At 34.5% G+C, this 21879-nt stretch overlaps 2 protein-coding genes across 6 annotated transcripts in view; one reads left to right on the top strand and one right to left on the bottom strand.

Moving 5' to 3' along the window:
• Window positions 1–2091: 2091 nt before the first annotated feature.
• LOC136206287 (late embryogenesis abundant protein 47) lies at window positions 2092–5261 on the top strand. Its single transcript, XM_065997284.1, has 3 exons — window positions 2092–2418; window positions 3581–3868; window positions 4771–5261. Exons 1-3 carry the CDS (start codon window positions 2191–2193, stop codon window positions 4942–4944), a joined length of 690 nt encoding a protein of 229 aa, XP_065853356.1. The 5' UTR covers window positions 2092–2190; the 3' UTR covers window positions 4945–5261.
• Window positions 5262–10345: 5084 nt separating this feature from the next.
• LOC136205415 (uncharacterized) overlaps window positions 10346–21879 on the bottom strand; it is a 41103-nt gene continuing 29569 nt past the window's right edge. For 2 of the 5 annotated variants that reach the window (XM_065996001.1, XM_065996005.1), the window contains 20 exons: window positions 21638–21769; window positions 21407–21535; window positions 21233–21285; window positions 21101–21149; window positions 19082–19140; window positions 17813–17952; window positions 17527–17702; window positions 15111–15239; window positions 14933–15018; window positions 14720–14835; window positions 14508–14620; window positions 14196–14319; window positions 13798–13919; window positions 13514–13700; window positions 13207–13435; window positions 12500–12818; window positions 11858–11997; window positions 11382–11506; window positions 11088–11292; window positions 10346–10791 (listed from right to left, as the gene is read on the bottom strand). In XM_065996001.1, the coding sequence (XP_065852073.1) occupies window positions 10704–10791; window positions 11088–11292; window positions 11382–11506; window positions 11858–11997; window positions 12500–12818; window positions 13207–13435; window positions 13514–13700; window positions 13798–13919; window positions 14196–14319; window positions 14508–14620; window positions 14720–14835; window positions 14933–15018; window positions 15111–15239; window positions 17527–17702; window positions 17813–17952; window positions 19082–19140; window positions 21101–21149; window positions 21233–21285; window positions 21407–21535; window positions 21638–21769 (2721 nt within the window). In that variant the 3' untranslated portion in view covers window positions 10346–10703. The remainder of the gene's footprint in view (window positions 10792–11087; window positions 11293–11381; window positions 11507–11857; window positions 11998–12499; window positions 12819–13206; window positions 13436–13513; window positions 13701–13797; window positions 13920–14195; window positions 14320–14507; window positions 14621–14719; window positions 14836–14932; window positions 15019–15110; window positions 15240–17526; window positions 17703–17812; window positions 17953–19081; window positions 19141–21100; window positions 21150–21232; window positions 21286–21406; window positions 21536–21637; window positions 21770–21879) is intronic. The other 3 variants (XM_065996003.1, XM_065996004.1, XM_065996002.1) reach the window with 3 other exon arrangements.

The raw sequence follows: 21879 nt of genomic DNA on the forward strand, positions 1-21879 counted from the left end.
AACATGAAAACGGGAAAAACAAGAAAACGCAAAAAAGAAGAAGCAAACACATGAATAATACGAAAAAGTGACAAAACACGAAATATACTAAAAACGTGAAAAAATACGAAAAATATGAAAACGTAAAAAAACACGAAAAACACGAAAACGGTAAAAAATGCTAAAACACAAAAATGTGGCAATACGTGAAAAACGCGATAAACATGAAAATGCAAAAAACGCAAACAAAACACAAAAACGTGAAAAAATATGAAAAACATGAAAAAGCGTGAATAACACGAAAAAGTAACATAATGCGGAAAATACAAAAACGCGAACAAAAAACGAAAGCACGAAAAACGGAAAAACTAAAACGTGAAAATGTGAAAAAACGAAAAAATGCAAAAAAAATACAATAACGTGAATAACACAAAAACGTGACAAAACACGAAAAATACGAAAAAATGAACAAATACCAAAAACAGGAAAACTTGGAAAACATGAAAAGGCGTAAAAAAAATGCAAAAAACATGAAAATATGAAAAAACGTAACAAACGCATTTTTTATATTTTCGTATTTTAAACATTTTTTCACGTTTTTTGCTTTTTTCATATTTTCGAATTTTTTCACTTTTTGTGTTTTCATGTTTTTTTTTTGCATTTTTTCACGTTTTTTTGTTTTTCATATTTTCGTGTTTTTAACATTTTCATGTTTTCCACATCTTTTTATCTTTTTTTGTGTTTTTTTTTTGCATTTTCTTATTTTCATGAGTTTTTTCTACATGTTTTTTCTATTTTTGCGTTTTCATAGCTTTCCACGTCTCTATAATTATGGTTTTATTGTTTTTTCGTTTTTAAAATTTTTCGTGTTTTTTTCCGTCTTTCATGTGTCCCTTTTTTCTGTTTTTTATATATATTTTAAAATAACATATATTAAATATTTGAACAATTTATAATAATAATTAAAATTTTAAAAGAAACAAGACATTATATTTGAGGGTAATTTTGTCTTTTGAATAAAAAAACTATCTATTCCATTCTATTTTCCACCAACCAAACATAGGAATAATTATTCCTAGGAATTTTTATTCTATTCTTTGTTATTCTATTCTTTAGGAATAGTCATTCTATTCCACGAACCAAACGGCACCTTAGTGTTAGGATTATAGTTATGCTTATATAGCTGGATTAATTAGAGTTAACATATATCTTGCCTTTTTTTTTTTTGTTATGTGCAGATTATTTGGCAAGAAATTTTACAGTACTCTCGTGAAATGCACCCATCCAATCAAATAATTCCATTTATATACATTTATTTCTTAACATCAATCATCTTCCATGGATTAGTATGCAGTCCTCTTTTGATTGGTTGGGTGTATTACAACGATGTATAGTAGAAGTTCTCTTATTTGGCACTTGCAAATTATTTCTACAATTCTCTTCGCACACAACGGAACACATTCCTCCTCCTTCTCGTTTTCATTCATATTTACAAATAAGTTGTGCAAGCGTTATACAATCAAAACTCTAATACTATACACTTATTATAGCTCTAGGTAATATTTTTGTTCATTATTTACCGAATTTGTATATTTTTATTCCCTCACTCATTTCTTCTTATTGCATTCGTTTTCTTTTCGTTAAGAGAAATTGCAATCAAACTGCTTGTTCGCTTGTTAGTTTTGGTATTTGGTAATAAGGATCTTCTTCTCATTTTATTTTTCCTTCGGATTATAATCACCTTATATGACCAATTTTTAACAATTGAACCGCAATAATCAAATTTACCAAAAAAAAAAAAATTGTATTATTTAACATCAGTACATATTAATTAATGATTAGTTGAGAGAAGATATTATTAAGTGGAATCTCATCTACAATTAGATTATGAATTATTAATGATGATTTTTGACTTCTAGTTGAGCATAATTTTAGGATTAAAACGCTTTGATTATGTTTGTTGAAATTCAGCCATAGCCATATGTAATTAGGAGAAATTATAGTAAAGAGTAAATTAATTCCAATAATACCCAAAGACCCAGTCTCAATCCATACCCTTTCATGCCACTTGCCAAGAGTGCATTTCCGTCAACTTATTTTAGTAATGTCCATTGTATATAATAACGCAGTTTTCTTCGGAAGTATTATAGAATTTCTCTCTGAAAACAAATACAAAACCGAGAGAAAAATAATTATTGATTAAACGTCAAAATGAGTCAAGAACAGATGAGAAGGCCCGATGATGATCAAGAATCAATAAAGTACGAAGAATTGTTTTCGATCGAAAGGAAGGTGGCGAAGCAGAGAAATGAAGCGGCTGAAAATCAATTAAAGAGTTTGACATTGAAGGACGGTGGCGCTGCTTCTGCCGCCGCTGCTGCAAATGATGCTTCTGCCGAAAAGGAGAATCCGATGACCGCAGAATCAATTGTTGGCCAGGTTTTTTTATTCTCTTCTCTTTTTGTTTCTCCTTTTCTTTCTTTTCCATGGGCAATGCCAATTAATAATGGTTGAAATGCGATAAGGTGTAAAAATATTTGTAACGTTTATCGGTAGGAGTAATTTTACTATTCACATTTAAAATGAGCAATTTGACTTTTGAGGTTGTTAACTAAGAGCAATTTTACCTTTAATGTTAATAAGTTTGGTCCATTTTAGATATTATTATAAAACACGTATATTTTGTTTTTTATTTTACACCTGCACATAAGTTAATTCTAAAAAAGATTTCATATTTTTTATGATTTAATAATAGAACTGAAGATTAATATTTTTAAATTCGGTGAAATATTTGAAATTTTTTTATCAACTTGTACAAAATAAGTATATTTTTAAATTTTTTTTTTCACGTTTAACCATATGTTTGTAATATGTTACTACTAATGAGTGATAAAATGATGCACATGTGAAGTATAGATGATAAAATTCTGACCGAGAAGACAATTTGATGAATAATTTCTCCAATTGACCAAACTTGTCAACATTATGAGTAAAATTGCTCTTGACTTTTAATATTAAGGGTAAAATTACATCATTTTAGATGTTAGAGTAAATTTGCTTCTAAGCCTAAACATTAGGAGCATTTTTAAACCTTATCCCAATTCAAATCAATTAAGTATTTCTGTGTATATTATTATATATTTGGATAAACATAACGGAAAAATTGAGCTTTTAATTAACCGTATGTAACATATCCGTAAAATTGAGCTTTGATATTAGGCATAAGGTACAAATTTAATCGTATGGTTATTATTAGAAGAAGAGCGGATTTAGTTTTCACATAGAAAACTAGTTGAATCTTAAGCATCTTTTATCATTTGATGCAATTACTATCGTAATTGATTAAAAAAATGATTTTCTTTTGTGTAACCACCTTCCAACTACCAATATTATGTCCGTATTTTAATATCGCCTTCCATATTTTTCTTGTAAAAAGTGAACCATTTTTATTATGGGAGTCTCATTGGCTCACAAAACTAAATTTGTACGGTTACATATTTGGATTTTATTTGCTCGCTCCGTATGATAATTTTAATTGATGATTGTTAAATGTTACCAAGTCTTGAATTATGGTTAGAAGTAATGTTATAAAAATTGTCAGGAAGTTGATAAAAATAAAGAGGGAACACAGTCACCGGGAGCAGAAGGACCGTTTAAAAAAGGAGGTGGAATAACAATAGGTGAAGCACTTGAAGCCACCGCATTAACAGCCGGACAGAAGCCTGTTGAATGGAGTGATGCCGCCGCTATTCAAGCTGCTGAAGTAAGAGCTACTGGTCGGACCACCATTAGCCCCGGTGGTGTCGCTGCTGCTGCGCAATCAGCAGCCACCCTCAATGCCAGGATTAAAAGGGATGAAGACAAGACTAAGCTAGCTGACATTCTCTCGGTACCTAATTTTACTCTTTTATTACCTCAATTACTATCATTGTTAATTCATTATAAACAAGGTAATTTTATGAGGTAGCAAGATACTTTACTTCAATCGAATCATACATGAAAGACGTTAAACACATTCTGTGATCAGACGTTAAACAAATTCTGTTTGGGCACGTTCTATTTCTAATATGAAAATTCTTTTTGAAGATTTTTCTAAGTTGTGTTTCATCTTATATTCAAAATGACATATTTTCGTTTGATTTATATTTTTATCAAAATAAATAAATAAAATCAAATAAACAAGGTAAAAGATCAAGTTTTAGTACCTAAATTTGTTGTTCAGGAGTAATTTTAGTTAGATAAGTTACCAAAAAACCTATGATTACTATCTAAGAGTGATTTTTATCTTTAAGATCGTAAATAGTATAGCAACCTAACATTCGTAAATCACGTCAATTTCAGATATTATTGATGGAACATTTTTCTTAATTATAAATCTCGTTTCCATTGCAAATCTGTATTACATATTTATAAAAATTATAAAATTAATTTCATGCCTGCATATATAACATAAAAAAATACAAATACTTCGTTGAGCTTATATGTTTTCTACTTTAATTTATTTTAAATTACAAAAAAAAATGTCATTCCTTTCGAACTAATTGATATGTAATTAGTGCAAAACACAAAACGATTTTTTTTTTTTAATAATGTCTACAATTGATTCAGCTATCAATCTTAGATCTTTAATTCATTTAAAGATACTTGTTTCATTCATCGAAAAAATAGCATATATCGACATACTTGCCTTGAAAAATAGTACATTTCAATATAAATTACAATTCAGAAGTACGTTAAAGAAACTTGAATTTGCATCTTTAATATTATAAATTGTATCGTTTATTTTGACAGGATGCAACATCGAAGTTACCGGCAGATAGGCCAGCCACGAGGAAAGATGCAGAAGGGGTGACAGGTGCAGAGATGAGAAATGACCCATTCCTCACCACGCACCCGGCGGGGGTAGCCGCTTCTATTGCTGCTGCTGCTAGGCTTAATCAGCAGAACAGTAACAGTAATAAATAAGTAAACATTAATCATAAAAACACCTCAAAAATTATTTATACTAGGATTTTTTTTTTTTTTTGAAATTTAGTTTGGTACGAGTCCAGATCTCCCTTGAAGATTCTTCATATTGTTCAATAAACATCTGACTCAAGCAGCTTCATATGTATTAAATATCAATATTTTCTCAAAAAACTAATTAATTAGAAACAAGCAGAGTGGATTTCAGACTGTGAATTAGAAAAAGGCATATAATGTAATAAAATACAATACAATGCCATAATACATATTGTACAAATGTTTTGTAAGTAAATATATATACTTTCTGTTTTGTAATTTATGGATGCTTCCAGTATTTGGATCTTAAATTGCATGTTCTAATAGTATAAGGCAAGGGTTTTTTTTCCCCTCATATAATCAAATTTCAAATCAAATCTAAATATAATAGTTGTAACGTTAACAGATAATTAAGAGTAATTTTACCCTAAACGTTTAAAATGGTACAGTAACGTTGGCAGTAAAAAAACAATTTACTACTAACATTGACAAGTTGAATCAATTTGAGAAACAATTCATCAAACATATGTGTCATTTTATCACTCATTAGTAACGGATCACAAACATATGAATAGATGTGAAAAAAATAAAAAAAATAAAAAAATTGTAAATTATACTGTATTTTATACGAATTAGTAAAAAAAAATCAAATATTTCGTCGAAATTCAAAATATTAATCTCCAATTCTATTTGATATCAGTTGAATATAAACTCGTCAGATGACACTTACAAAACTTGAACTAGCGCCCGAGGAAAGAGAACTCGTGGCGCCACCATAACAAAATTGGTCGATACGATTTCGTATTGGAGACCCTAACTCGAGAAGTCTCAAAAGACTCGGTCAAGAATCCACCCGTTACAGCAATCACACTTGATCTCGTGAATCACGGGCCTAGTGGTCTTCAGGAATATCAAGAAATGATATTCAGGCGCACGTTCGCTTATCAATGGGTGACATGTAACATATTCTGCTTCTAAACTCATAACCATATTCTACCATTCGATCACAATATAAATAGAGTAAACTCAGCTCAAGCTACGTTACTTCATTTATTCATTAATCTTAAATCTTAGCTTTGATTTATTATTGTATTCATCCTCAATCCTTACTTCAAACTAACTTAGGCATCAGAGCGGGTTAGCTGGACAACGACCCCCCTTTGGCCTTGTTTCTGTCTAATAGCAGGTTCCAAGTGGACTTACAGGATTCAACCACATGAAATTGGTGTGGTGAGTTTGAAACAAACACAACGATGACTCGTTTAAGTAGTTCCATCCAACTTCCATCGTCCAACGCACTCCCTGCATCCGGAGTTCAAATTGTAGCGGAAGAAAGAAGTACGATGATAGTTTTAGGCCGATCATGATCTGGCTCTAGAAATGGCGGAGGAGACTGAGGCCTAAACGTCCAACAACAAAGGCTCTTAGACGCAATCTCCCGATGACTGGCAGAAAACATGGCATCTATCTGCAACATCGTTAGCATTATGCAGCAGGAACACGCCATTCAAATCGATGAAGTTAAAGAGAAGCTGGAGAGATCAAGAAAGACTATTAGTACATGAATAAACTTGAGAATACTAAGTGCTCAACCGGACACCACACTGTCCAAGGTTTCCATTGTCAGCGAGACGGGTCACCAAGAGGTCGAGTAAGGGATCCAGGCGCCTAGTCGAGAGGAAAAAAAAGACTCAATAATAAGCGTCGCGGATCCTAAACTCCCCCTGCACAGAAAGTAAATAATACCAACGAGCAGTCCCCCGAAAGATCAACTCGGGTAATGCATTCCAGTAGGAATCCATTCAGGTCAAGGTACTGAATATGGAGAGTTGTTGATATCACGGTTGCCACCAACAGGCCCCGAACCTTCAAAGATCTGATGACTCATGTAAGGGATTTCTGCAGATGCGAGACCCACAAGCTAAACCTTATCTTGAAATATAAGGCCACCTCCACCAGCATGTATATACAACCCAAAAACGACAGGGATCAAGATCAAAAAAACAAGTTCTAACAGTTGTATTTATGAGTAAACTGAGCAATAGAAAAATCAACTGTCAGGAGCCCGTATAACTTCCTTATCAATCCTTCATTTCTCGAAAACCCAAAAATTATCAAAGATTAATCTTTCTCCTTCAACTTATCAGGAATCAACAAGTACAACGCTTCCCGAAGCGATGCTTTCTCATTCTAAAGAACGATAAATTAGACCCAAGGGAACATCTAATATCAGCCGAGTATAAACTCATCAGGTGGCACTTACGAAACCTGAACCAGCACCCAAGGAAAGAGAACATGTGGTGTCATCATACAAAACTGGTTCATACGATTCCGTATTGGAGACCTGACTCGGAAAGTTAAAGATCCAATCAAGAATCCCCTGTTACAGTAATCACACTTGATTCCGTGAATCACAGACCTAGTGAGCTTGAGGTATATCAACTTCGATTTCCGGGCGTGTACTCACCTATCAATGGGTGATACGTAGCACATCCCACTCCTAACCTTATAATCGTTTTCTACAACTCGATCACAATATAACTAGAGTAAGCTCAACTCAAGTACATTGCTTCATTCATTCATTAAGCTTACATGTTAGCTTTAATTTATTGTTGTGTTCATCCTAAAGTCTTGCTTCAAACTGACTTAGGAATTAGAGCGGGTTAGCCGATCAACTTTCCGCTCTTTGACATTGTTTTTGTCCAATTGCATGTTTTCAAGTGGGCTTACAGAATTCAACCACATCACTATTATTAAATTACACAATATGTAATTTTTTTTAAAACCAACTGATATGCAACTAGTACAGAATAAAGAATAAAATATGTATTTTATAATAATGTTTGAAATTATACAGTTTGCTAATATTAGGAGTCAAATTGCTTGGCTATCAACGATAGAGGTAAAGTTGCACCATTTTGGACTTTAAAGGTAAAATTGCTCATTGATTAACATTTATTATTATTATTATAGAAAATGCAATCCGTTGAACCTCAAGAAGAACAATTACAAGAGCTTTTAACAAATTCTGGAACTTCTATAATAATTGAAACGTTTTGCAGTTTGCTTTGCTAGTTGATGTGTTGGTTTGGAAAGATTTTTCACGACATATGCTGGGGTTAATGCACAACACAGCTCAACAGGCCCGTTTTAAACATTGAGAGGTCCTGTCTTAAACTTTACGGAAGAAATAAATAAAAAAAAATTAATTTTAAAAAAATTATAAAAAATTCATAATAATATTTTTAAAAGATATTATGTTAAAAAAATAATAATAATAAATTAAGATAATAAATAATAGAAAGATTATAATTTTTTTTTGGTAGGACAAGGAAAAAAAAAAAAAAACAAACAAACAAAACGAAAGCCTAACCCGGGATCAGCCTAGGGTGGCTGACCCCAACCCTATCCTCAAGAAGAAGGGACAAAATAGAAGAAGGAGAAATAGAAAGGGTAGAAACACCTAACATCCCCCCATGCCCAGCCGCAGCCAAGCAATCCGCCACACGGTTTTGCTCCCTAAAAATATGGGAGAACCTAATAACCTCAAAAGCAGGACGAAGCCTCAAAATGGCTTTGATAAGGTTCTGGCAAGAGAGATAAGAAACTTGGGAAGCAGAAATCCTATTGATAGCCTCCAAATTGTCAGATTCCACCACCAGCTTCTTAATTCCCATGCGAATGGCAAGCTTAATACCTGACAGAATCCCCCAGAGCTCTGCAGAAAAGGCCGAGCCCAATCCCAAGTTATGGGTAAACCCAGCCAGCCAAGCTCCACCAGCATCCCGAAGAACTCCTCCAGCAGCAATTCTGCCATTGCTAAGGCAGGAGCCATCCGTATTCAACTTCACTACCCCTTCAATAGGCTTACTCCAACCAACCAAGTGGACCACCTTAGCCGGGGAGGGATTACCCAGGGGCTCCCCTTTAGAACTTTGCAAAATAACCGAAAGTTTTTTGGAAAAGAAGTTTAATAAATCAGGAATAACGGTAGTTTTCTTAGCAAATAACTCATCATTCCTCCATTTCCAAATATGGTGACAGATAAGAGCAAAGAAAATGTCGCCGTGCTCCATATTGGCCAATAACTTCCCCTTAGCGCCCTCAGAGAACCAGTCAATGGCAGAATGAGCCATGAAGGGAGGAAGGGTATGGGCAGGAAGAACCCCCTCCCAAATCTTCTGACTATTAGGGCAATCCCTCATAGCATGGCAAAGTATCTCCATATGACCCCTGCATCTACTACAGGTTCCTGATTCAGTCAAGTGCCTCCTCTGCCTATCCACATTGGTGAGCAGCCTGTCTTTAACTCCTAACCACAAAAAACTCCTAATTCGATAAGGGATTTTAAAGGCCCAAATAGTCTTCCAAATCTCCAAAGGAGGATACTCCCTACTAGAGGAAAAGGCTTCATAGGCCGATTTACAAGAATAGATGCCATTATTAGACAAAGCCCAACAATGTTTGTCTTTATCCTCCTCGAGGTTGCTGACCTTAACTCCTCTAATTTTCAGGAGGGTTTCCAAACTAAGGAAAGAGTCAAACTTAGACCAGATCCAATCACCCTCCGAATCCACCACATCAGCAACCTTCCAGTGACGGATATTACTAGGCGGAGGGGATCTACACACATCAATAAGGGGTTTATCACCAATCCAGGTGTCCTCCCAGAAGCTAATGGATCTACCATTGCCCACCTCCAGCCCAATCCCTGTACAGAACTCAGCAAAAACTTCACTAAGCCCTTTCCAGAGGAAGGAGCAGCTGACAACCCTCTCCTTCGGACCACCGAAGATTTTATCTTTCCGATATTTGCCGTACAGAAGACGGACCCAAAGATTATAATTAATATATATCTATTTCGGTATATATACCATACAAATTTCAAAAAAACTAATTTAATTAAATTTAAAAACTAAAAAAATAATTTTTTTAATTCATATAACTAGAAACAATTTTATACTTTCATATTAAAAAAGTGAATAGAAAAACTAAAACAGTCTTACTTTAAGCCCAATAAATCACATTAGTTATTTTCCTGCAATTCCAATATTGACTAGAATGGTTAGATTAAACTAGACAAAATAGTCTTCTCATTCCAATTTTAAAACTTGAACCAAATCGTAAAACATATGAATAATCATCTAAATTTTTATATAATAGCTTGGTGAATTTGATTATCTTCTCCTTTCTCCTTGTCCACCAACTATATTAATTTCATGAAAATTCAAGCACTTGTACAAACTTAAACATTTGGTATGGAAGATTAAAAATTAGGGGAATTGATAATAGTGCAGCTTTTTATTTATTTATTTATTAACTATAGACTCTACAAATTTAAATTAGATTTACTTGTGCAAAAATATTGAAAAGTCAAAATGCTTCAAATAATTAAACAAGCTTGTGCCAAAATGCTCCAAGCAAATCACCTTACACAGCTGTTGAATTCAACTACATACATTATTACAAAAAATTATATATTGATATATTAAAAGGAGAAACTAAAGCTCAATCTAGCCTCCTGATCCGTAAAATGTCCACTCGAGATTGGTGCCTTAAAATGTGACAATCCTATAATGTACAAACCTAAAAATAATACAACACTAAACAAATGGAGGACACGAAAAAATTCTCCACCTATACCACCTATAAACAACATAAAACAATGAGAATGTAATTTTGTGCTCACCCCTTTGTGTATATATTATGCATTCTTCCATATATCAGCCAGCTACATTTACCTTTTCAAGTCCCAGCTCTTTGGTTATGAGTCTTAGCGACGATTGTACCAACTCCCTTACTCTTGTTTCCCTGCCCAGCAACAAACAAATATACAGAAAGAAATGTAACCTCAATCATACATGTAATCTCCAGCCCGTAAATTGTGAGTATGCGATCATGCAGACATGCAAGTGCAGATGTTTGTGCTCATGCTGGCGCATTTCAAGTACAAAATTACATATTGCTTCTTACAGCACCCGTCATTGAATTGTTAAGCGATGGCACAGTCAAAGGTCAACATGCTCGGTCAACATGTTCAATCACAGATCTCCAATATTCCTTAGGCATATGTAATGACAAAATTTTGTTAAAAAGTTATTACTCACCTCGCTGTTACAAGATCACATAGGGAGGGAAAAAGAACAAAGAGATGTGGATGCTTGATCTGATTGTTGTCTGCTAGGAAACTTCGTATATGAGGATTCAGAGGAAGAACAGATGCTGTTTCTGGATGTATCCTTAGATCAGACAGCTGCTGAAGAACATAAAAAATTTCTTCAAGCCTTGTTGCTGGTATTGAACGTTTGCCTGCTGGATAATTTCAAAGTTCAACCGTTCATACTGAAGGTGAGATGAATAATTTTTGAGAAATTGGTTTGTGAACAATAGAAGCAACATACCAAGATCCTTTTCATCCATCAAATATTTGTTCAAGATGTATTCACATCTAGTCAAAAGAATCATAACTGAGATTTTGCTGACTTCAGATCTTGTTAAGTTCCAATTGCTTGCTTCATTATCGTAACTGAGAAGAAATTATTGTGTGATGAAATAATGTTAGACAAGAAATTGCAGTACAAAAGGACTCTGGATGGAAGGTATTCCTATAATTAATAAAGGGAGAAAACCATAAACAAATTGCCAACATGTCTACTGCTCTGCTTTCAGAATTAGCACCACATAATGTGGCCGAAGGAACATTGATGTATGGAGATTCTGGTTCTCACAAGCACATAATTAACAGATAGAATAAAACGAGGGAACAATAAATTATTTACAATAAATTATCCAAGAGAAATATGCAATTGCTATCAACTTCCTAATTAGAGTTGAAAAGGCTAAAATGAAAAAAACAGATGAACTTGTACATTTTTACCTGCTCAACAAAAACAGCTTCTGCAAGCAAGCCTTGGAAAATCGGCTGCAGTGAAGTGGCATAAGTTCCACAGTCTCAATAGGCAAAGAGCATGTCCGTGAAGCACAACGATCCAAGGTGGAAACTAAGCGTTCCAGTATCTGCCAAAGCAGAAACAAAATTAATGATGAAATAGATACCTTTACATCAAAACCTAGAATCCTCGGGAAAATTTCAGGGCAATACTACTGAGCAAGCACGGGAAGGTAACTTAATAATGTAATAAATGATCAAATAAAATTGCTGCAGATGATAAATATCGTTTAACATATAATGGTATAATAAATCATAGAAAGAAAAGAAAATGCAACCCGATGAATGACATGTGGCTAATATATAATGAATTCAGAAAACACAAGAGGACCAACTTGGAATCTATGGCGCATGTAATCTCATGAGGTCGACAAACTTAATAAGATGGACTAATGCAAACCAACAGCTTATAACTTATAAGACTAAACAACTACCATCACTACAGAAGGCACCATCAGACTGCTAAGGACCACTAGAACTGAATCCATATGTATCACCTAGACATGCCTAGTTGAGATGCATACATCCCCAAAAAAAATATTTTCAGGGTAAAATTGGAAAGTAAATTACATCAACAGGTGCATCAATTGGAGACATAAGAATCTCATCACCCAAAACATGCAAAATGGTCATCTCTAGTGCCTCATCAGACTTAAGTGCTGTAGCTGAAAGAGAATTGGTGGCACGCCCACAATAACCCAAAAGGAATACTTCATAAACATCTGCTACTTCTTTCCAGATCCGCATTCTTGCAGGTCTGCTAGTCATTATATCTGGTTCAGACTTTACAGTACATTTGCAAAAATCATCAACAAGAATCCTGTTGAACCCTTCAATAGCCAATCGCCAGAGTGACCCATCTGGATAGTCTCTTCTTGTTGTCATACACCTATAAGATAAACTTGACTGTCAGGTTTTCATCTCACAAGGAAATTACAAGGGCATTCCTAATTTCGGTTTCCAAGTTGTCATCCATCAGATATGACTCTATAACATCTGTATACTGGCTCCAATCAACCAATCTCATATAATTGGTTTCTCATGGACAACATGATAGGCAAATTCTGCTTGCATCATCATTACTTTCAAACAAGGATGCTAAAAAAAAAAATCCCCAGTATTTTGATGATAAAGATCCTAACTTGTATTGATACTCATACCAAAATCCTGGTTACATTCAAATTGCAAACCACATAAGACCACTAGAATACATCCAAATGGATCATAAAAAGTGTAATCTGGAAACTGCAACAACTGAATATAGAAAATGACATTACCTTTCAAGGCTCTGAATAATTTCAGGAAACATCATATATTTTTCAACAACTGGAGCTTGCAGGAAAAGATCTACCAGCAAAGGAATGAGCTTTTCTGCAAACAAATAACTTGGGATTCCACCCATTGCAGTTGTGGTTGGTCCAGAACTCGGACTGAGAGCTTCAGCATTTTTCAAACTAGTGGAAGCCAAACCATTGGACATTTCATTCATTTTCTTTGACTTGTTGCCTGTGCAAATGATAAGAATTTCATCATTCTTTGTAGATTCACATATACTCTCGTAAAGCTATTAAGTTAAATGCATACCTGAAATATTATCACCAATACTGGCTAGCTTGACCTCATCATCCTCATTCTGTACGGAAGAATCTGATCTTGGAAGATATTGCAAAAGCTCCCTAAGGAGTACTAGCCACATTGAAGAGATATGCCCAGTGGGATGAAACAATGGTAAGATTTCCAATACAGTACGCAGAACAGGTGGAACATGTCCCTGTGGAAAAGGGAAATCAATTTCATTACAAAAAACACCATCTGTAAAGAAGACTAAGCACGGTATGCAAAAAATGTTTGAGGTAAACGTAACTTACAAATTCACTTTCAAAGTTATCATTACTGAGTACGGTTTGCTTAACTACCAAATCTACGATTCCAATTAACTGACAGAACATTTCATCATCAAACATACTCTGTGCTTGCACATACAATTCACCTGCCAAAAGTCAGAAGAGATCCCAAAAAATATATTAGCAACCAAACTACAAGTTTCTAAATTTTGGGGCACACAGACATAAAAATTATTAATATGATGTTCACCAAATCAGAATACGATGTGAAGCATCAAGATAATGTCAATCTCAGATATCAGGTTATTGGACAAGGGAGTATATGGATAATAACTTAACAGTCTCTAATTATGTTCATATTTATCTATGCCCAATGACATCCAGGAAACATTAAAAACTCCCAGGTTGAAGTAATTCATTACCAAGACCATGTAAAATCTCCTGTTTCACCTTGCTAGCTGCATTATCACTGTAGTTATGAGAGTTTTGAAGAACATCCTCGTACACATCAAGTATGGAGTTGAGGTAAGCCACTGGTAAATTACCCTGAATCATAAAATATTTTAGTTGAGGAAAAGTTTGATATGATTAATGCAATTCACTTGCAGGGACCAAGTTGATATAATCAACCACCACACAATTACAATAAGATGCAATTGAAGAAACCTTGCAGCTCACTATTTCACTAGGAAAAACGAAAACAGTAGCTGTAGTTCTAACAATCAGATTGTAACCTTGGGAGCATGAGAAAGAACAGTTGTTTGCAAACAATTTATTGCAGCAACAGCAACCTCTTTGCTACCATTTAATATACTGTTCCTCACAAAATGAAGCAGAGATTCCCAGCCTGCACAACCATGCAACATTTAGAGTTCCTAGAGCATTTCCCTAATATGTACCCCAAGATGACTAATTTCTGACAGATAAAACTGTAATGCAGAAGTACCTGAAAAGAAGTTGCTCAAGCTACTGAGAAAAGGAAAAAAAGATCGTAAGAGACGTGCAACTCCACCAAGGACCAGAACAAGTGTTTCATCCCACTGTTTCTGAACTGTGTTACGACTGCAAGTTCATGGGAGAAGCCACACCAACAACAATATTCTTGAAAAGGATGGAGGAATAAAATTTCAGATACCAATCCACAAGCAGAAATGCATACCTATGATGAATCAGCATATGAAATGCCTTTCCTCCTCGACTTCCTAATTCCTTCCCTTGAGATTCATCTGTTGATGATGTTGCAGCCTACAAAAATTATAAATACCATCACTCCCCCAATGTGAAACTTTACAACCCCGTTTTCTTTTTTCCTCTAAAAGAATACCACTTTTAAATACCATGTGTGAAGCACGACCTAAAGCGGGAAAGACATAATTCCAAAGACATTCCTCCCACATGCTTTTTGACAGTTTGTTCCCATGACTTCCAAGAGTTTGAAAGAGTGTTCGCACAGAAGCATTTCTGACCTGAAAAGAAGATTCAGTCATTGCGGAGAAAAGTTTCTTGTCCAGGTAATTAATACCTATTTCTAAGAAATTAATTCATATGATTCCCGAAATTAGGAACCATTCAGTAAATTTATGATTCCAGGTGATTAATTCCTATCACTAAGAAAAGTAATGAAATGACATGGCAGCAATAAAATTAGTTTTTTTGCACTCCTATAGCTACATATAATAGCATCTCTTCTAAGTTTCGCATGCAGACATGTAAGTCCACAGAAATCTCTATCCCAATATACAGGTATAACACCATCATGGATTTAAACTGTGGTAACGAAGTTTAAGGTAATGCAATTAGAGCTATAGTCATTTTCCAACATGGAAATTTGACAAATAGTGAATTGAGGAGTACGGATAAAAAAAAATCAAAAACTTTTCGGACAAAGCTTAGTACCATATTAAATAAAATACAATAAATGACAAACTATATGAGATATTTAGTTGAAATAAGAATATTCACAAAGCTCAAAGAGACCACCAATGCAGAATTTTTCTGCTATGGAAAGACTTGGAACAATACCCACAATCATTCACAAAACGAATTAATAAATCTTAGACTAATGATATTTATTTGAAACTTGGAAGAGAGTGTGGAGGAACCTGAACAATGATAAGAGAAGTGACAAAATAAAGAAAGAAAAGAGCAAAGAAGAAAATATACTGTATTGAATCCATGGTTCGAATTTATTATTGTTAATCAACTAGTGCAAAAAAAATTGGCGATTAGCTTCACTCACAGTCCCTGAACTTTGGATTTCAATAACACATCGCAATGGCCAAAGATATTAAAATAACAAGCTTTGGATCGATTAGGGGTCCTTGAACATTAAAGTGAGGAACTCTTCCTTCTATTTTCTACCTATGGTGACACTAATTTGGAAATCGTTTAGAGAGACCTCCAGACCTCTGGATCTTGCTCGAGAGAGACCGCCTGACCTCTGAATTTTCTTTTCAAATAAAGCTTCATTTATAAATGATAAGAAGTTTTCTTTGATAGGAGTACAAAAGTCAGACTTGAGCTATGATCTTATTCCTACTAGGAATCAGTTAGAATTTAAACTTCCTGAAGAAAAACTATTCTATCAGACTAAGGCCACGTATGATAACCTCAAAAATCACTTTATTTAATAGTTTAAGTACTTATTTGCATTAAGTGAGTTTGATAACTGCAATTATTCAACAACTTAAAATGTTCAATTAAGTTAAAAATCACTTATTTTGATAAGTCAAAATATTTAACTTAAGTTTTGAGTTCAACATTATCAAATAATATTTTTATATTTAGTACTTATTTTTAGTATTTATCAAACAGTTACATCATTTAATAATTTCAGCATTTATAATATTCAACACTTAATTCAATTGGCATATTTACTTGATACTTTCCTTGTTACTAAGTGAAAGCAAGTGAAAATTTCATATAGTAAGAGTCTTGAAGGAGTTGTGAAGAAGAAAGAGTGAAAAAGTTTACTTAGATATAGAGAGACAGGAAGAATAAGTAGCTGGATGGCATTCTTTTAAAGTGGCAACTCCTAGTACTATTGTTAGTCTACTTATAACAGCTTACTATTTCACAAATCTTATGTTACAATTAGCCAAAAAGAGAAAGATTGCAGAAGGGGGGGAGGGAGATAAGCAAGCACCCTTACAATATATTATACATGCAGTCATTTACATCCATGTACTCCACCCAAAAGACTTTCTAGAAGAACAAACTAAATCAACGCATAAAACAAAAGAAACTGAAAGACATCCCTTGGATGCCTAATATATGCTGGTAAGACACAATTGTTAACATAGTCAAAGATAAAACATGAGCGTCATGTAAAGGAAAATGTCAGTTGAATCCCACAAGTCAGTAAAACAACATGAACTATGTAATTTTTATCTTCACAGACAATTCCCCTCAAATCAATCATCAAGAAAACTCAATATAATGCCATGTCAGGTTCTCATGATGAGTCAACAGGATTTTCATTGTCGCATGGTAATTTGGAGAGTAAATAAAGTAGGTGTTACATAATAAATAAATGTAAGCATGCCTAGGCTGCTATAGGACTGCTGTAGGCTGCTGTGGGCCTACAATGTCTCCTTGAATGAAGGAGAACCGTGTATATATATATATATATATGTGTGTAATGCTCTTAAGTAAATATATCCAAGTAGGCCCTTAATCTACATGGTATCCCATGGACTATATTTTCATGGTCTGTAACAGTAGGAAAGTCCAATTTCAAGATAAACCTCATACCTCTGGCCTCTCATCAGCTCCAAGCCTTTGGAGTATTGAAAACACAGAAAACAGTAACTTGTCGGATTCTAAGATATTTTTTGTGGGAGCTTGGTCATTCACTTTACCATGTAGTTTTGAAGCCTTCTGTTTGTTTAATTCAGCATCAATTCGCTTCAAAATAGGATAAGGTTTACCTGTAATGATGTATCCCAGCAAAACAAATGTTCTTTAAAAACTGTAAAGATAGTAGCTCTAGAAAGTGATATGACTGAAAATAGTTAATAGATTTAAGTGATAACCCAACTTGTTTCCTTTCCTTCTGAGAGATTGTGTGGAAGCCCCTTGGCAATAAAATCAGTGGTGGTCCATAAGAGCCCTATTGCTGTTAAACTTATGTTTAGCTCTGTCTTTTGGGAACTGTATGCTCCAGTTACATCCACACATCTGCAACATGAAAAATTGATGATTGTACTTGCTATTGCTTCAGTTGAAAAGTAGATTTTAATCTCAAAATAGCACATAAGTTGACAGATATTCCATAAACAAATGAGTATGAAATAAAGCCTATTTCCAATTCGTCATATATATTAACAATGAGGTAATGTAAACATGATAACTTCCAAGATTTTGACGGATAAATTTTACATAATTTAAAATTTATATGGTATCTTTTTATATCATGTCTATATCTTCAAATTGAGATCAGATATTCACCAACACATTTGCACAACAAACTCTTTCATGAGTTTTATATTGTCTTTTCCTTTGGAAAAGCGATAGAAAAAAAATGCAGTGTGCATCAGGTATGCACAAACTTTTAAGAATCAGAGTAAGAACAGAGACTGACTAACATATCCACTATTACAGTATCATAGTAGACAATACAATTAAATGATGAGCAAATAAGAACAGAGACTGACTAACATATCCACTATTACAGTATCATAGTAGACAATACGGTAAATGATGAGAAAATGTTTCTCTATAAAAAGTAGTAAGTTCTGGCAATAAATGATTTTCGTCCTTTTACAGTTGTTATCTCTATTTAAGAAGCTGTTGTGGTCTCTCATGTACTCAGTATACATATCCATGATTATACTGGACACCACAGTATCATGAGTTAAGCTTTCACGAGCATTTTAAAATCATAAACTTCATTTTGTGGAACAACCAAAAGAGATCAAAAAAAAGTCCCATTACATATAAACTCAAAGTATTCACATTCAAAAACTTCAGAATTCTGATATTCATGTATACACGCAAACACAAATATAAATAAAAATGCCACGTCAAATAAATGCATAAAAGGGTGGCCCGGTCGCACTACGCGTCCCCGCTGAGCGAGGGTCCGGGGAGGGGTCCCACCACAAGGGTGTACTGGGGGCAAGCCTTCCCCTGCCAATTTATTTGGCAAGAGGCCGCTCCTAAGACTCGAACCCGTGACCTCTTGGTCACACGACAACAACGTTTACCGTTGCGCCAAGGCTCGCCCTCGTCAAATAAATGCATAGTGACACCAAAATTGAGAGAAATGGAAGACACTAGTTCTGTTATCAAAATTTTTGAATCTTACACATGGAGAAACTCTGTAGGAATAGAAGCAAGTCCATCATTCATAATGACTCGTACACACTGCAAGAATAAAAGTTCATCTGATTTTATGGGTAGAAAAAGAAGTGGTGACTATGATTATAAATACATAAATCCATCAGCAAAATAAACCTAAATTACCAGAAAGTAATAGCATTTGTACACTTGTTGAAGATTAGCCAATCCTTTTAATAGCACCAATTTTATATACACCCTTTGGCATTTCTAACAATTATAGTTAAGTGACTAAAATGGGAAAAAATTAAAAAAAAAAAAATGTCCCCAAGAAAAGCATCACCCCCCCTGCTTTTTGATCCTCTCTTTTCCATCTATATCCTTCCAAACCCCCTCACCTCTCTCTCTCTCTCTTCCCCACCTTGCTGCATGACTAGAGCTCAGTCAATCATAGCAAACAAAACTATAATACGAACAGATAATTCCACATTGTTTCTCCAATCGATAGTAGTGCCTATTTCTCTTTTTTCTTGCTCTGCCATAGAGGCCTCCAATTGATCATAACAACAGTGACAATGGGTGGCCATGTACAAACTTGGTCTCTCTTTTCCCTTACCTTCTCTTTGTTAGCTCCTTTTGATAGAGTGGGTAATGAGAATAGGCCGGTGTTAGCTCAACTAAACCATGGGCCTAAAATATGGAATGTTTATTCGAGGAGGCAAGGAGGGACACGTGGAAAGGGAGCATGAGCTTTCCTTTTCTGTTATGCTTTGGAATTAGAGAATAATTAGTTACAAGGGGGGAGGAGTGTGTGAGTGAAGCAGTCAGTTATATTCTCCAGTTTTGTGTGGCTCTTAGCTGTTAGCTGGGGGGGAGAGAGATAATCTCTGGAGTGCTGTATTCAGTGCCATATTCTATTGTTCTTTCTCTTCTTATGGATCACCTTTTCACATCTCTATGGTGTCGAAAGGGCAAAACATAATGCAATGACCTTCTGATCTTTTATAGAAAATTTCTAACATTGAGCAATTTTTCGTATGTTGGTTTTGGTAATGGAAAGGATTTAACAATACAAGTTTATATTATTTTGAGAAAGGTGGAGAAGCTATTGTGCTTTAGTGGGAAGACTAATGGAACCATTTAACCCAAAAGTTAAGCTTATAGGTAAGTGCCAAGAATAGTTTTTATTATCTCTAGCACACCCCCCGCATACAAGCACCCCTTGAGATTGAAGTAGGTGCATTACAAGCCCACGCTACCATCGTGTTGAAATCTCAATTAACAAATGGAGTTATCGGAATTCGAACTTTTGACCTCTAGGCCTAAGAGGCTTTGATATGATGTAATTTGGGCCGAACTCACCCCAAAAGGTACCTTGAAGGGGGAGGATTGCCTCGCACTTATAAATGAAACATTGCCTTCATTACTCATTATGAGATACTTTAACACTAAGTTTCCAAGACTGGACATCTGCGAGTGGCCCAATATTGAACTAGATGGCTTTATCGCCATGAACCATTTAACCTAAAATTTTAAGCTTTTAGGCACCCAAGAGTAGTTTTTAGTATACATGACAAGATGAGAAAAATGATTCCAAAAAGATGTTAGAAGACAACTGCTCCCAAAAATCTCAAAGATGGAAGAGGACAAAAATCAAATTCTTCAAGGTTTTATATGCAGTTTTGCAAGTTCAGTTTTCAGGACTTTACCATGTTAAATATTCAAATATTTTTATGATTACTCACACTAATATGGAAATAGATGACGGAGATGGATTACCAGTGTCAAATCTCACGACTAACATTAATAAAAGTCAAACGCTAGGTTACATAAAAAAGGGCACCATAACAAATAAGAGCTCCTAGGATTTCAGTTAGTGAAAACACTACAAAGATATATGTGCATATGAAAAAAGAAAAGAACACATCTTTTTAGTACCTATAATGGTTCCATATATACATATCCATGTCTCTTAAACTACCAGTTTGAATCTAAAGGAAGGGTATAATTATAAAATACATGAAGTCTCATTGATAATTGCACTGACCTGGAAACCCAAGGTGACAAGATCTTTCTCTGTTGCATCTACAACAGACCTGAAAAGAAATATTTATGAGATCATCCAAGGGGACAGATTCACATAAAAATGGGTAGGAAGTAAATTATTCAAATGCTAAACCTTAACATTTCAAGAATATTCGGCCAACTGTAATACAATTTTTCGCCATGCCTCTGAAAGAGAAAAATTATGTAAGCAAAAGTTCTACAAAAAACTACCATATATGCATAAGCAGATAACAGAGACTAGAAATGAATGTGGGGTTGTGATCAATCTTCAGTAGTGCCATATTACCTCCAAAACATGAACAAGAATTTTTAAGGATCCAGCACGGCCATCAGCACTTTGAGTGGAAAAAAGAACCTTGAGGGAAGATATGACAGAACATTCAAGGGATCTCAGCTGTGCATCCGTAGCTTCCATCTAGAAGGAGCAAAGATATCATACAGCAAAAACTTCTGTAGTCAATGCACTATTATTAAGTATTCACCTTGCTAACCATTAAAAAGTTTGAAATTTACTCACATTATGAGATGTCTCTTGGAGTTTGGGTGGCACATAATTTTGGAACTGTTCAGAACCTAAAACAGCACATATTGATTGATCTAACGCATCAAGTGCCAAATTCCGTATAAGCTGATTAGAATTACCAGCGAGCTGCAGGATATATGTCCAAGGTCAAGGATATATAAGATGCATTATGCTACTTGATAACAACCCAAATTATTCTTGAATAAGGAATAAGGGAAAATTAATATAAATAATGG

The sequence above is a fragment of the Euphorbia lathyris genome, chromosome 9 (genome assembly GCF_963576675.1).
Source record: "Euphorbia lathyris chromosome 9, ddEupLath1.1, whole genome shotgun sequence".
Lineage (NCBI taxonomy): Eukaryota > Viridiplantae > Streptophyta > Magnoliopsida > Malpighiales > Euphorbiaceae > Euphorbia > Euphorbia lathyris.